The 16,439-nt window shown below is 41.5% G+C and overlaps 1 protein-coding gene across 2 annotated transcripts in view; it reads right to left on the bottom strand.

The window, feature by feature from the left end:
- dock2 (dedicator of cytokinesis 2) overlaps nucleotides 1–16,439 on the bottom strand; it is an 86,964-nt gene that overhangs the window by 62,628 nt on the left and 7,897 nt on the right. For both annotated transcript variants that reach the window (XM_079228274.1, XM_079228275.1), the window contains exons 13-23: nucleotides 15,041–15,291; nucleotides 14,659–14,757; nucleotides 14,383–14,455; nucleotides 14,016–14,119; nucleotides 12,270–12,468; nucleotides 10,487–10,584; nucleotides 10,298–10,387; nucleotides 9,985–10,085; nucleotides 7,743–7,877; nucleotides 1,875–1,983; nucleotides 1,393–1,463 (exon numbers count right to left, since the gene is read on the bottom strand). In XM_079228274.1, the coding sequence (XP_079084400.1) occupies nucleotides 1,393–1,463; nucleotides 1,875–1,983; nucleotides 7,743–7,877; nucleotides 9,985–10,085; nucleotides 10,298–10,387; nucleotides 10,487–10,584; nucleotides 12,270–12,468; nucleotides 14,016–14,119; nucleotides 14,383–14,455; nucleotides 14,659–14,757; nucleotides 15,041–15,291 (1,330 nt within the window). The remainder of the gene's footprint in view (nucleotides 1–1,392; nucleotides 1,464–1,874; nucleotides 1,984–7,742; nucleotides 7,878–9,984; nucleotides 10,086–10,297; nucleotides 10,388–10,486; nucleotides 10,585–12,269; nucleotides 12,469–14,015; nucleotides 14,120–14,382; nucleotides 14,456–14,658; nucleotides 14,758–15,040; nucleotides 15,292–16,439) is intronic.

Below are 16,439 nucleotides of genomic sequence, written 5' to 3'. Positions count from 1 at the left end.
CGGAACTAAACTGAAAGTGAAACTTATCTTTACTGTTTTTGGAAACCTGGTGGCTCTCAAGATAAGATTTGCTTTAAGTTCAGTTCTCAACCCCACTTTAAAACACCCGAGCTATCGCTTTAAGGCCACGTCCGAACAGAACCAAAGACACACAAAGGACACCTAGAGCAAGCAAAGCAAAACAAGGCATAGGCGACGATATCTGTGCTCGTCCCACCAGGCGAATCGCACGACAGGTGAGTTTACAAGGTGCAGGAATGTGACTATACAGAAGCTGAGAGAAAGCTTTGATGTCCACCTCATTGTGTGGTGATTGTAATTCACACAGCTTGCTTTTGGATACTCCGCCTGAGGCATATCTGATCAGCAATGCAATGGGGACCCTACTTTCAAGTTTAGATGGCTCGGGTATATTTTTGTGCATGTGCGAGTAGAAGAAGTCAGACAATAGGGTTGAGTGAATATGTGTGGCAGAGACAGAAAGAGAAAATGAATGACAGAAAGTGAGAATATGTGCGCTGATTTTTAAACGCTCTGCCCCTCATCACCTTTCTACCTGTGTATGTGCGTGCTTGCTGGTGCGTGTCTTTGTGGCGGGTGTTAAAGGTAGCACCTTTGTGACACCGAGTTGACATCGAACCACTCCAGAGACTGAGCTGGCAGATGTGGATAATCTAAACTCACAAAAGCACACACAGGTCACGGAAAGGTGAAAAGAGAAATCATGAGGCGTAGGGTGTTTGGAATAGAATGTGGCCGGTCAGGAGAACATCAATTTAAATCTTCATTCGGTAAAGTAACAAGGTCATACCAAACAAATGGATCCATGTTAGTTGTGGAATTGCGTGAGGACAAATCAACTGCCTGAAATGTATACTTTGAACAACAGTGTTGTGTTGAACTGGTGAAGTACTATATACGCTGAAGACATTTTCTGGGCTGAACTGTATATTGTCCATTTAATGTGGGGTCAAAGAGAGGTTAAACAAGCCATTCTATGTCTGTTGTATTGCTCGTCAGGAGGCTCAGAATAAACCTGAGAGAAGAGGTTCAAATGGGTTTTGTTTGATGGTTTCACTGAAATTGTCAATTCACTCAGGGGCACATGGAGAAAGCTCAGAGTGCGTCTGAGTGTGTGTCCTTGTGTATATGTCAGTTTGATGAGATTTTTATCACCTGATGAAGAATGGAGGGCTCAACCAGGATGGAGTGTGTGGGGGACAGAAGGATGGGGGGTCACGGAACAAAGCCAAGAGGAAGACTTCAGTTGAGCCGAAAGCGCCTATATATCCTCTCTATCAGTGTCCCTGAATGATACCAAAGATACGGTGCTAGTGTGTGTATGTGTGTCTGTGTGTGCGTGCGCGCATGTGTGTTTAAAGGCAAGCTTACCTGAGGAGTTTGGCATCAAACACTTTCTCAACATCATGCAGTACTGTTGGCAGGTACTTCAGAGCAGCAACCTGATGACACACACACACACACACACACACACACACACACACACACGAGAAGTAAACACTGTTAAAAAAACTTGAAATTCTGTGGAAGCTGCTGTTGAACAAAGGGTGACTTTGCCATTAAATAGTCTGTGATGAAGTGTGAGAAAATGTGTTTTTAATGTTTCACACTCATGTGTCTGCCTAACTTTTTGCGAATTTTTGTAATATAATCATTTTCAGATTGAGAGATCACATAAGATAAGTTTGAGCATGAGGAAGAGCATGAAGATGAGACAGAGTCAGAAGGGTAAATGTAAAAAAAAAACTAATAAAAACAGACGTAGAAGCAGGAAAGGGGCGAGAATAAAGAGGAGACGAACGAGGAGTGCTAGGTGGTGAAGAATAGTGTGAAGGGTGAACATGCATGATTACCCTGAGCAGCAGAGTGGTGTTGTAGTCTGTTCTCATCAGGCTGTTGATGGACTCAAAAAGCTTCTTCAGTGACTCTTCAAACTCCGCCTGCTCCTTCCCCTCATACAGCCTAGGAGGGCAAAAGGAAATTAATGGAAATGCCACAGGAAAAATCAAAAAAAGATTGAAAGACAGAAGCATCAGACGGACGTCAGATAAAATGACGTGACACGATTAGCAAGGGAAATGGCACGAATTGAAAAATGAGAAAAAAACAATAAGGGCAATGAATAATTAGTGAGGGTGGAGAGAGACAATCAGAGACAAAGTGTCAAAACAAGGATGGCTGATAAGAAGCTCAAGTTGGATGTATATTGTAGACAGAAAGAGCCTTATTTGTATGTTACAACAACAGACATATGGAAAGATTATGTAGCGTAATGCAATAAAACAGCGTTAGTCGGTGTATTACATAAAACAAAACAAAACAAAATGTTAGACTGGACAATTAATTCATGGTTTAGTTCACAGCATCTCTTTCCTTGCTTCCTTTGCTTGTATCCTTTTTATCATATGTTGCCTCCATCACTTGACCCAGGAGACAGTTTCAATCAATGGGATGTAAATTATAATGCGGTAGTTTCTCAGCACAGTTTAAATTGATTCCGAGTTAGTAATGATAACGTTTTTTTAAATAATCTTCATCAGGCGAGCGCAGGCTTTCTCTGTGATGAGCCAGAGGAAGCTAACAACAAGTGAAATTACACCTAGATTCTAGGCATCAACTAAATGGGCTGCAGTTCCTCACTTATTCTTTCAATAATCCACCTTGGCTCAACGAGTGAGTTAGAGAGCGAGAAAGAGAACAGCAGTAGTCAAGCAAGCTAGAGAGTAACTGAGGAGAGGGAGCGGTGTTAGCAAGAGCGAAGCAATGAATCAAAGGATTGTTTCATGGAGATTAGGTTCTAAAGCACAAATAAACACACCCACATTTCCGCACAACCTTGCGGGACAGTGCAGCACTGACGCATTTTGAATGAATGCAGTTGAAGGGCATGCCTCATCCTGTCAACTGTGACCTCTCTGCTCTGCTTGAGAGCCCACTGTTGGTAAACAAAGACTCACAGACCTGCAGATTTGTATACATACATGACAAAGACAGAGACCAGAGGAGAGACAGAGATGAAGAAGAAAGAATAAAGTATCCTTTATTGATCCGCCTTGGGGAAATTTGTCTCTGCATTTAACCCATCAATTACGGAGCAGTGTCCTGCCATGTAAGGCGCCCGGGGACCAATTGCGGGTTCTATGGGTACATCACAAGTCTCTAAATTGCATCCCTGTTTCCCTCACTTGTGTCCTTTCCTTGCGTCTTAGTCCCTCCCACCAGGGATGCATGGAGAGACGCAAGGAAACCATGCGAGGAGAGAAGACGCGAGGAAATATGTTTTAAGAGACATGAGACGTCCTTTCCTCTGAAGCGCCACGTGAAGCGACGTCGGTTTATGATGACTGCGGCCGACTGACAGCTGATGAGGTGTCAGTCGCTTTAAACTCCTTTTTACTATGAAATTTATATATTTTCTTGTTTATTAACATGTCAGGAATGATATATTTAGTTCTGAAGCATTTCAGTTATTTGTTTATTTAAATAATAGTCCTTTTATGAATGTCAATTATAGTGGACACCAGGACACATTGTTGTCGGAGACAGAACTCGAGCATAAAGGATGCTGTACCAGATAGTTGAGGGAGAATCAGATTTGGAGCTTTCAGATGGTGAGAGAGATGAGGATGAGCTTAAGCCTTGTGAGGAAGAAGAAGAAGAAGAAGAAGAAGAAGAAGATACAGGAGGCTCAGATGAGCAGACAGACTCAGAGACAGACAGGGATGAGCAGGAACATCGTCGTCCTCTGTGGGCCAGGAGCAGCACGTAGGCCGATGTTTGATCCCTATGATGCACTACGACCTGACTGCATTTAATCCAAATAAATTTGTGTGATGTTTATTATTATTATTCCTGTTATTAGCTTTCATTTAATGATGTTATTTTCCATCATAATAGATTCACACCTGTGCTACCTGGGCTTCTATACTGTCAAGATGACTCTACAACCCGTGCAAACTGGAGTCCAATTCAGTACTTTTTCAAGTACATTGACAACAAAGTATTTGAAGATTTAGCAGCATTCATTCAAAGATGAAGAATTACTTTGTTTTATAATAATGTTGAATGTATTATTGGTTTAATATCACTCTATAGCCATAATTTGTTCGTTTTCTTCTATATTTGGCTGTCTTTTCACACAGGAATTGTCCTGTGGTTCACTACAGTGGACATGCTGTAAAATTAAAAATTAAAATAATTTTCCAAAAGTCTCAATTGTAAGATGTTTTTTTTTTTTACTCTAAATAGGTAGGAAATCACAAAAAAAAATGTGAATTTGGAAGACACTATTTTCCCTCAGTTCCCAGGAGGATATAATATATAACTTGAGTTTAATCTGTGATAGTTTCTGGTATGAAACTCCAGCGATCAGTCCACTCAGCTGCAGCGTCTAATCACATAACAGATGAACAGTGTGGGGGCGTGTCCAGCGTTAAAACACTTCCTGGAAGCCTGCTCTTGTGGCTCCTCGATCATGACTCCTCAGAGCAAAATAAGAGCTTTGGGACAGCCGTCAATATGGCAGCACAGAACCACTTCCGGTTCAATCGAGGATACGACAATTTAGAGACTTGAGATGCACCCAGTGTCTTGCTCAAGGACACTTCAACATGCAAACTATGGGCAGACTGGGGATTGAACCGGCTACCTTGTGGTCTCAGGACGACCAATTATCCCCATGAGCTACAGCCGCCCAATGTGTCCTGACTGCATCTGAGCATGATGTATTTTTAAGGAAAATGCTTCATATATAACTTTGTATACCTTGAAGTCAAAATGTCAAATTCTACACTAAGTGTCACACTGCTTTAAAACAGCACACAGGCGTGTAAATCAAGGACTGTAGCCTGTTAAACAGATACAGCAAACTACTGCAGTATTATGTTGACAAGGTTAAATTAAACATTGACAAGCAAGGACTGCAGTGATTATAACAACGCTCCTCTGACTTAATAAACTGGGTTATCTTTGATGCTGCTATTCACATCCCATACACACACCCACACATCCCTCTGCCATCCCTTCACTTGAACGTCTTCCACCCCAAGCCAATGTCTCCCTCATCCATATCTCCGCCCCTTTCCTTCCCCCGTCTCCTCACTATCTCTGTGTGATTTAGTGGAGCTGAGCAGTTGTTAATTACAACAGAAGTTATGAGTTCTGGAGGGACGGATTAGCATGTGGCACACAGTAAATTCAGCATGTGGGGGGAGGGATTAGGCAGTAACACACAGAGGTATTATCACTGGGCTCTTTGAGTACAGTTATGATTACAGACGCATTGTCCTGTTTAATCCACCAGGCGTGTGTGTGTGTGTGTGTGTGTGTGTGTGTGTGTGTGTGTGTGTGTACATATATATACATACTCTTGACTAAAATAGTTAGACTGAGTACAGTACAGTATGTTACAGCCTGTAAGGTACCACTTCTCATTTTCTCTCTCTCACACACACACACACACACACACACACACACACACACACACACACACACACACACACACACACACACACACACACAGACGGAGAGGACAGAGAGAGAGGGATGAAGGGCAGGAAATAAACATGGAGGAAGGAGATGAGTGAGGAACACTGAGGAAAAGTCTGAAGAACGGAGGGAGTGGGAGAAAGGACGGCTCAGCTGCATAGTTTCTGATAAGAGGAGGAAAGGGGAAAAGAGAACAAGGGAAACATGTCTCCCGGGAAATCTCCGTCTAACAAAATCAGTCAGAAATGTCAACTTGTTGTGATTTCTAATTGCTGTTCCCCTATAGACCAATCAGTACAAATTTGAAATGCAGACAATTTGCATAACGGAAAAGCGAATAAATGGTGCAGAGACCAATTTTGCTATGATACATTAATAAAGTATTATGCAAATAATATTGCCCCTTTAAGACTAATCAGTTCAACTTAACAAATAGTCACACAATTATCTTGAGTATTGTAAAATTCCAATCTGTGTATAATACTTTATTGTAAACCCCTTAGGCCAATAAGTAAATAGTGTCTGAATGACTGTGATCACAGCTCTCAATGCAAGGCATGTTATTGTAAACTATTCCTTTATTATTTATAAATAATGGAAAGCCTTTGTGATAACTGCAAATTATGTTGTAATCATAATATACAATTTTATACGATTGGAAACAGAAGTGATCTCATAATAAGATATTTCTTGCATTATTGAGAAAACTTGTTCATAATAGAAAGCATCCTTCGTTTTTAAATGACAAGATGAGTCCAATATGCTTCAATAGAAAAGGGTAATAAAAACTATTAAAAGAGGCGGAAAGAAGGTAAGGGAGAAGGGGAGATTTAAAGTTGAAGGGAGGGAGGGATGGAAAGAAAGAGGTTGAGGGGAGGATAAGACAGAAGAGAAATATAGAACATAGAAGATGCTCCAGGGAAGGAAAAAGAAACAGATACACCTGATGAACTAGACCACAGGGAAGTAGTGTGAGAGTGAGGGCGTGAAGGACAGAAAGAAGGTGAAGGAAGGAGCACAATCTAGAACAGCATGCCTTACATATTTTTGAAGCAAACATCACACGTTCCTAATAGACTTTGCATGAACACAAAGTCGGTTTGACAAGCTAATACATCTTCAGTTCTGCCTGTTTAACTATTAATGACTGCTAGTCTTGATGGTGATGATGATGGAGCCTTGCAGATCCACTAACAGCACCAGGGGCTCCCTTGAATAGCTGATTCTCTGTTGGCGTGACAAGGCCTTATCAGTGGAGGAATCTGATGGGAAAACTTTAGATGCAGAGCAAGTCAAAGTTGTTGGAGGAGGAGAGAAAGTGTGAAGTGTGAAGGAGAGTGAGATTTATTGTCTTGAAGATACCCATGGGGCTATAATGTGGTCCACACACACACACACACACACTAATTAAATGTATATGTATGAGCTATTGTAAACACATGTACCTATTGCACATACACACGCAAACACACTCACCCACTTGGGAATCCACACTCATGCATCCACACAAATCCGCACACACTGAATAATTAAACAAACACACCCACCATGTCGATAAACAAACACACCAATGTTAGACAAACAAAGCCGACACAATGACCCCCTATAAGATTAAAAAGGCAGACCTACATTGACGAGTGGACTTTGAGTGACAAACACACACACACACCAGCACACACACACAAAGAGATACCATTCCACCTTCCAAATAATACACTGCTTCTAAGAGGCACACAACTCAAAACAATACACCTTGCATTATATGAACAAGCACTTAATTACACACATAATTGTGTCTTAACACACACACACACACACACACAACTTGTTGTGGATCATGTTTCTGATCTGTCAGCATCAATTTCTTGCGCTGGAGTTATAAATGGTGTTTACACTTATCGTATGGTCAGCTCTGGGCTCAGCACAGTGTGTGTCATAAGTCTCTCCTGCAGGAACTTTGTCTGCTGTTTCGACGGCTGGCCATTCAGCAGTCCTGCCCTGCTCCGTCATTAGCTCTCATCAGGACACTGCACCTCATCATCAATGCCTATTAGCAACATTAGTGCTCTAATCAGCAGCCTTTTCTCACAGAGCTGTCAAAAACTATTACTCCTACAGTGTCACGGGCTCCGTGTGCGCTCAACAAGAATCTCTATTTGCATCATTGTGGGTCCAAAAAAAAGCAGTATTCATTATGATAATGATCAGTTTACAAACAAGGTAGGCAAACTCACTGGGAGTAGAGCATGCGCGAGCGGACGATGAACTTGAAGATATACTCGAGGGCTTTGAGGGTTCGGAAGATGGGCTCACACTGTTCACCTCGGCTGGACACATCCAGATACCTCTTCAACACCGACATCAGCTTCCTGGGAGAGAATCATATGAGAAACAGATGGGATGAGGGGAGAGAAAAAAAATCAAAATCATCCACTGATAATGCTCATCCTTTTCTGACGTTCCACAGGTTGAAAAATGAATCCCCAACTCCATGTTTCACTTCCATAGAGCAGAAAGACAGAATGCATCAGAGAGAGTGAAAGAACGACTGTGAAGGCAGTGGAATAAATGGCCAAATAGTATTTCACACCTCAACAGATGTACCTTTTGCACAGCTCACAGACATTTTGATTTACCTTCAGATGATAGGTGAAAAAAATAACATTTCCAACTTTCCAACACATGCACACCCCACAGGCGTCTTTACACACAAACATCACTATTAAAGTGTGTCAAAGCAGCTTGAGAAAGGTGTGGGTGGCTCAGTTCAGTCTAAGTGTATGACTCATCAACATTTCTCTGCCCAATCACTCACTGCATCGTCCCAAATGGCATGCAATACTAGCATATTCATAATACATAAAACAATACTGAAGGCCTAAAAATGGCTGAGACTCTTGGCTTTGTGATGGCTTTATGTCCATGAAATGGCAACAGGGGATCACTCATTTACTTACCCAATCCTCTTAAACAATGAAAGTCTCCTTAAAAAATTGCTCTAATCTGGCCTCACTGCTGTCAGGGTGGCCATGAAAATATGACCAACGTTAATACCATTCAGTCTACCCTGGTTTTGTTTTGATGCATAGCTTAAAGGCAAACACAGAAGGATTTATGCATTTTTAAGAGCAAGCGATATGGAGTTTAAAATGTAGTTAGAGAGTTTTACATAACAGCCTCTGGGCTGATAGGCGTTAAGCTGTAGTGACCCTCTTAAAGAGGGTGAACACCAACACACTGGAAAGGGAGGAGTGGAGTGATGGTGGAGAGAGAGATGGAGTGAAGAACAGACAGGAAAATAGAAAAGCAGTTCAGAGAGGAAGAGCGTCACAGTGATAATTGGGCAAAGGAGGCAGGGAGGATGAGAAGTAGTTGGGAAATGCAAGAAAAGATTCAGCGGACATAGAAAGCAAGAAAAGTTAGAAATGCTTTTAATTTCCTAACTGAAGCTTTGGCAATGCAAACAAATGTTGTCTCCAGTGCCCACTGAATCAAGTTAAGTGAATTAAAGAGAGTAAGAAGCAGACAGAAGTGTTTATGGTGCATGCCTGAGTGCTTATGCTGCTACTCCACAGAGAGGCCGGGTTAAAACTCTAATCCTATTCAGTAAAGTGCTCCAAAGGCCAACACACACACTGACCTCCAGTGGCAGCTTGTATACCTTTGGCATGAAGTTTGGCGGGATGAGAGTGTGATTCTGAATGGGACAACCCACGTTAATGCAATTAATGTGTTTCTGTACTTTCGGCTGCTATGTCCAACTTTCTAGGAAGCACAAAACAGTCTGTTTTCTGGCTGGATGACAAAGCATTATCGAGATTATCTAATGGGATTTAAAAGATTTCATAATTCCCTCGAGGTGGGAGAATTGCCTCGTGAAAGATCGTAATCCTTTATTTGAAATAAAAACAAGAACATTGCTGATACACTGCTTATGTTTTGGTTTCCCACAATAGAAGTATGGTATGTTTTCCATGTTTGTTGACATGAAGTATAACATTGTCATCACACATCATGCTAATATCTAAATGTGGTTATTACATTCATGGAGCACACATTAAATGGTTTCAACCTTAAACAGACAGTTTTGCTGATGGGGAGCTTAAACTCTCCTGTAGCAGATTAGATAAGGAGATGTGACATAAACAGGATTGTTGCATGAGCATACTGATTTGCAACTGAAATTTATTTTGGATCACCTATGATCTATCTATGTGACTCTTGATAGATATTTTCCTCTTATACACATTATATTTTTCCTGCCTACAGTGTTGTTATGTACCTATGTTTTTCAGATTCACATTCAGTGTTCTGATGAGAAAAGGGGTGCAAACTTTGGTCGTCATATATTGCTTAAAATCTGATTCAAGACATAAATAATGAGGAGAACATTGTCTCCAGTCATTCAGAAATCGCATACAGAGAGTAATAGTATGAGATGAGAGGAAGTGGGCTGTGATCCAGGAAGTAACCTACTTGTAGGCCAGCGTAGCGCTGAAATGCTGCTTGATGTAGGCCTCCAACACTGTGTTGAAGTGCTGGAACTTTCTGTCAGCGATCAGACCTATGATGTGTATCTGGCAGACAAAGGGGACAAAAAGAGAGACAGAGAGGGTTACATAATTACATAGCGGTAGACATTTACAAGGCGTGGAGGCTTGGATAGGTAGACGACGCAAAGATGTCAGATTTAATTCACACAGAAACAGCCTGTCACACAATCAGCTGCATCTGTTGACAAGCCATGCAAACATGACATTATCTGGGGAAACACACCACACACACTCACCAAGGCGTCGAACACGAGGATGTCGTAGTCGTCACTCTGAGAGTTCTCCATCATGATGTTGAACAAGGCATCCAGAGTGTCCTGCAGAAACTAAATGCACACACACAGACAAAGGAGAGAGCCAGTGAGAGCCCACACATGGCAGTCTGCACATTGACGCGTGGGCACACTTATATTCACACCACTGACCTTTACCACCTCCTCTCCATCAATGATTTTGAGCTTCTCAAGGTTTTCTTTGAGGAGTTCCGGTCGAGTCCTCCACTTGAGCAGCCCCAGCAGGCCCACTGGAGAGGAGACACAGGGAGCACATTTATGTTCAGCTGTCTTGTTTAAAATTGGATGCTGATCAAAGCTGTTGTCATGAAAATGTAGTCTTAGTTGAGGAATGTAATTTTCTCAATTGTTTTTTTTAATTTTCTCTCCTAATGTTTCTCATTCTGTATTGCGAAGAATACGTGAACTGTAACACTGTATGTACCTGTCAGTCATACATAATGTATAGAAGCTGTTCCTCTGCTTAGTCAGACTGTCAGCTGAGCATTCAAATCCACAGTTTCTGTCATAAATTCTGCTACAGTTTGACATGGAGCAGATTTCCATGTCTCTGTAGGGCTGCCTGCTTGAAGCTCACTGCTTTTCCTGTCCAATAATGTCTGACTCACCAAGCCAAGCCGCACATCTGGTTGGTGCACCCAAACAACACTGTGTGCGTGCATGCCTGCGAGTCTTTGTGTATGTGTGTGTGTGTGTGTGTGTGTGTGTGTGTGTGTGTGTGTGTGTGTGTGTGTGTGTGGTACAAGTGATTAATACCGCAGGATAATGTTCATTATAGTGATGGACTGGCTTCCTCAGTAACAGCTGTTGCACTGCACCTGTGCCTAATGCACCACACTGTCTGGAATGTACGTGCGCTTCTGCATTTGTAGATGTGAATGTGCACTTCAGTATGTGTGTGTGTGTGTGTGTGTGTGTGTGTGTGTGTGTGTCTGGTAGAGTGGCTGCCTGCCAGAGTGTGTAGGACACAATTACGTTACTCTTCACTAATCAAACCCATGTATACACACAGTTCCCACGTCCTGTGCTCACTATCCCATGACCAAAACACGTCACACCCAGGTACACTTGTAGTTCTGGTACCATTTCCCTAATTAATATACAGTTGACTCACTGTTAATTGTATGAACGTCTCCTTTAACCTTACCTCACCTCACCCTTTAGCTATTGTCATCATGCCTTAACTTTTAGCCTTAAACCTAAAAATAACACTCAGCCTCACAAGGTCAGATAAGGTTAAAAGTTACATGCAATTCAACACCAATACTAAGGGTTTTCTATGGAGAAATCAGATTTTCTTAATCGTTTAGCCCAAGAGAAGACGGTATGCACACTAGATCAGTCAAGTTTTCAGACTCAACCAGACCTCGTAAGCAGTGGAATTGTCCTCTACCCGTTTCACAGCCAAGAGATGATTCATTGTCTTGGCTTGACCTTATTACTGTGCTAAAAGAAGATGTTAATTCATGTTTATTTTGACGTGTCAAGTTTAATTTCAAACGCCTTCCCCTTTTAATTTCTGCACCAACCTTTCTTTAATCTTTGTGTATACGGGTGTGTGTGTGTGTGTGTTTGGATGAAAATGTTTGCCCTGCCAAGTCTAACTTAATATCAAACACAATGTCACAAAAGACACCTGCAACACTGTAGTACCCGCCTACACCTTATTTACTTTTGTGTATACTGGAGTTATTAATACTATAATATGCTTTTTGACAATTGAGGCAGTGTGATTTGTTCTGTGTTGGGGGAATTTTTTTTTGGGAGGGGGGAGAAAATGAGAAATGACATGCTGTATAACTGTATACTCAATGCTTTTGAGAATAAACATAATTTACAAAAAAATGTAAATACAAAATAAAGACACCTGCAACACAAACATCCAAACAAAAAACAAAAAAACACATCCACCTACCGTTCTGGGTGAGTTTGGTGGAGCAGACCAGGGTGGAGATGCTGAAGCTGTCTCTCGAGCTGACTGAAAGGCCTCCGCTCCCCGACACGTTGCTGGAGCTGCGGTTCAACGCTGCCACCTTGTGGGTGTCACCGTGGTGGTGGCGGGTCGAGGGCAACGACAAGTAGCAGTTCACATCTTCCATGCGCTTGCTGTCACCCTTAGAGGACAATGTGAGCGAGTCATTTTTAACCCATTAATGCCGACACACCAGAATGCTCCAACGTGCTAATGATTGAACAGATGTTTAGTGGCTGTCGCAGCAGCCTTGGGATGAGAACTATATTCCCTGTGTTTAATCAAAATGTCTTGATGCAAACAAAGAGTAAAAGACTCTGGGGTTGGCTCCACTTGCAGTGATTCATCAGACTAGCGCTGAAGGAAAAATGACAAACAATGACTGAAGTCGGCCGTTCCACAGCAGTAATCCTCTATCTACCAAACTGAACTTTGGTTGTAAATACATAACTTTGTAAACATTGGGGCCAGGACAGATCAGAATAATATCTAATATTACAGCATTTATATTGCAGTAAGTGTTGGAAACACATGAATAGGATATCTTGGCATATTGATATTATGTTTGTCTTAAGGTCATGCATTAATTCGGGCCTCAACCTTAACCTCTGACCTTTAATGCCAAACCAGTAAGTAATAATGAGTGAGTGGGTGGCAAAGGATGGAATAAGAGACTGAAGTCATGAGTGGCACAGAGAAGGAGAGGAATTCAGGGATAACAGGAGATAATTGAGAAAGAGGGCACATGGAGACCATCCATTTGGTCTTTGAGTGCATCAAGAGCAATTCATCTTCATTGCGTTTGGCATTTAATCAATAGAGGGATTCAATCTTAGCTTTGGCTCATTTGGCAGGAAATCTATTTGGCTTCAACCAACCTGGGTGACCATAATCTCCCATCCAGACTCCCTATAAATTTGTCTTTGATCATGGTTCAGCTGAGCACAACTGTTCCAGTACATACAGTATATTCAGACAAACAACGAATCTGCTTTTTTCTGTCATGTTTAAGGCAAATCACCTCAGGGAAATCTAACATTCATTTGAACTATAATATGTGTACAAATGCCTCCGGTATTAATTGGGGAATGTCAGCGAGCTTTGGTACAGTTAGAATAATTCTCCCTATTCATTCAAGTCTGACCATAAATGATGTATCAAAATATTTATATAAACTGAATGTGTTACTGTACTAAGCACCAGTTTATGAATTGACACTTTTAAATGTGACATACTACTTCAGGGAGCGTCCGGCTAGCCGAATGGTTACAGTGCTTGCCGTATAACATATAAATCCCATGTGTTATTCCAGCCTTGGCATATTTGTTGCATGTCATGCTTCTCTTTCCCCAAACGTTGCGCTGTCATCTGTATAATGAAAGCAAAAATGCCCCCACCCCCCAAAAAAGATTCCAGATGTATTGTAGTTGAGCTGTTTAATCTAAAACTGGTGGATCCAACAAAAGGTGTGGCCTTCTGTTTATTACTCTCAGAGGAGCTTTAATATCTTAATAAGTCTGACAGCTTCGGTCAAGGTGACGATAAATAAGTTGCACATTAACTTTAAAATGAATAAGGTTAATTTACTCAATTTACTAATTTACTGTTTCATTTGTCTTTCTTTGAATAAGACACTGAACCCGTTCATGAGTTTACTGTTTTCTTTCTGCAAAAAGTTCTGTTTCTGACCTTGAAGACGACAAGGTCATGCAGGCCATCTTGTAGAACTGTCCCGTCTTCCTTCATCAGACGCACAAAGGCCATTGCAAAGTTCTTCTCACTCTTGTCCTTGGCTGGAGACGGATTTGTAAACAGAAAGAGAGATGGTCAGAGGAGAATCAGGGAAATAGAAAGGGAGGAGGACGGGTGAGACTCCAGGAATGGAAGGAAGAATAACTGATTATATAATCAAGTGTGCGTAATGAAGCCTTGGGTCATTTTCCAAATTGCTTCCAATCACTCGGTCCTTTCACTGTCCCATAATGCTCAGGGGATCAGAGTAGAGGTGAGTGTGGCTGTATGGAGAGAACAGACCGGCATAGAGGCTGATACTCACACTCCTGGGAAGAGCGGTGTCTGAACATGAAGCGTAAATGGATTTTGTGCATTTCCTCCAGAGGGACTGCCACCTGGAGGTAATATAAAAGTACAGATATCTTACATTTTTTACAGGTATACCATGACATTCTGGAGTTTCTTTTTCTAGAAAGTTATGGTTGAGATGAGGAATGCAAGGGCATAAACATCAGACATGTTCAAGGAATCTCAACTAAAAGTGTACCTCTAACTACTTTTGAATATTTCAGCAACTCCCTCTACAACACACACACACCTTAACTGTCTCCATCCAGCGGGGCTGTTTGATTTGGTAGTAGATGACGGATCTGTACTCACTGACCACCTTATCTCCTGCTCCTAGACAGATAGAGTTCTAGGGAAGAGGGAGAGAGAGAAAAATATGTTTCATATTGAGCTGAAGGATTTGTGTGCATGTGCTAAAATAGATTTTCACTCTGGGATTAAAGCCACGTCTATGTGCCCCTGAGTATGAAAGCGTGAATAAGCGCTTGATCAGTGCTGTGTTTGCTCACACAGTCACACACACACACACACACACACACACACACACACACATGTTGACATAAATCCCTTCCCTATTCAAATACACTGACGTGCTCTGTGTGTCCTCAGCCTCATCTCTTCATGATGCTCACCTGTATGACCTTGCCCTCCTCATCGCAGACCCACATGATGACCTCCACGTTTTTCTGTGTTGTCTTGTTGTATTTGTCAAAGTCGCCTCCCTGTAAGGTGAGGTAGATGTCATTGCGAACATCTCCCGGCATGATGATCTCTGGGAAGCCCAGCTTGCGGGCCACCACAGTGCTGCGGTCCACCAGGTGAGGGTATTCCTTTCGGATCTGAACTATGTTCCCCACCAGAGCCTTCATCGTCACCCACAGACCTGAAGGGAGGTGGAGTAGAGGAGGAGGGAAGACTATGCATTAATGTTTAACAATATAGTTTTACGTCTAGAGTAAGACCGCTGAATTATTTTATCCTTTTAAGCAATGTTGCGTTAAAAATACATATTCTTGATATACCCCTGAAAAAGCATTCATGAGACTTTATCTCAAGACTTGAATCTTTAGACAGATGACAGACTGATGCATGGCACATATTATCTTGGATATATTACTCCCTTAAATTGGGGTCGTTAATCTAGACAGTAATAATTTAACAAGTTAATAGATGTGTTAATTAAAGGATGTCCATCTTCAGTAAAGAACCAACCGGTCAGTATCTGTTATTTATTCCAGGTACGGATTTATTGCTTATTCATTCTGAATTAAACAAGATCGTGTGTCTTTTTTTTGTCACAGACCTGGGGAGGGACATATTCTCCTGTTACACTTAATTAGTGACCAAAATAAAACCCCAAACAAGTCAGGAAAACACAGGGTATGTGTAGCTTTCAGAAAGTTAAAGTCAATACTGTACTTCACACACACCAAATATCAACAAATTTAACTTAAATTGTACATTTACTTGGACAAATAGGTGCCACTCGAGGTTATTTAAAATGAGGGATCCAGAGAGGCATTTTCATTTCTCTCTGTAGGTAAGTAAATTCAAATTAAAGCCAAATGAATGAACAAGGAATTTCAAGGCCCCGGCCCTATTAAAACTGAATCTAAAACATTTTAACATGTTTTCAGGACCTACAGAAACCCTGAAACATTCAGCCTGAGGGCTGAATTTAGAGTGAGATCCACTTTGTGTAAAATGTTAGTATTTATCTATGGGGAGCGTAACGACAAATTGTTTCAAATTGAAGCGTGGAAGTGAAAATGTCTCCTGTTTGTTAAAGAAGACAAAGAAAGGGCTTAATCGTAAGTGGCAGAAATTTAAGTCAAAGGAATATGGGCTCTCAACTCTGTCAGAGAAATTATGTGAGAAAGCACAGACAGAATATACAGAGCTTGGGGGAAAAGGGGTTAGTTATTTTAGGGAAAAACAGAGTTGGTGAAAGGGTTCGGGTGAATGTCAATGTGTGTGCGTGTGTGTGTGTGCGTGTGTGTGGCAGCGTTTATGTGTGTACTCAAAGTGAGA

This window comes from Taurulus bubalis (genome assembly GCF_910589615.1).
Source record: "Taurulus bubalis genome assembly, chromosome: 13".
Lineage (NCBI taxonomy): Eukaryota > Metazoa > Chordata > Actinopteri > Perciformes > Cottidae > Taurulus > Taurulus bubalis.
The sequence above is the reverse complement of the archived record's forward strand: the minus strand, read 5'-3'. Positions and strand labels throughout refer to the sequence as shown.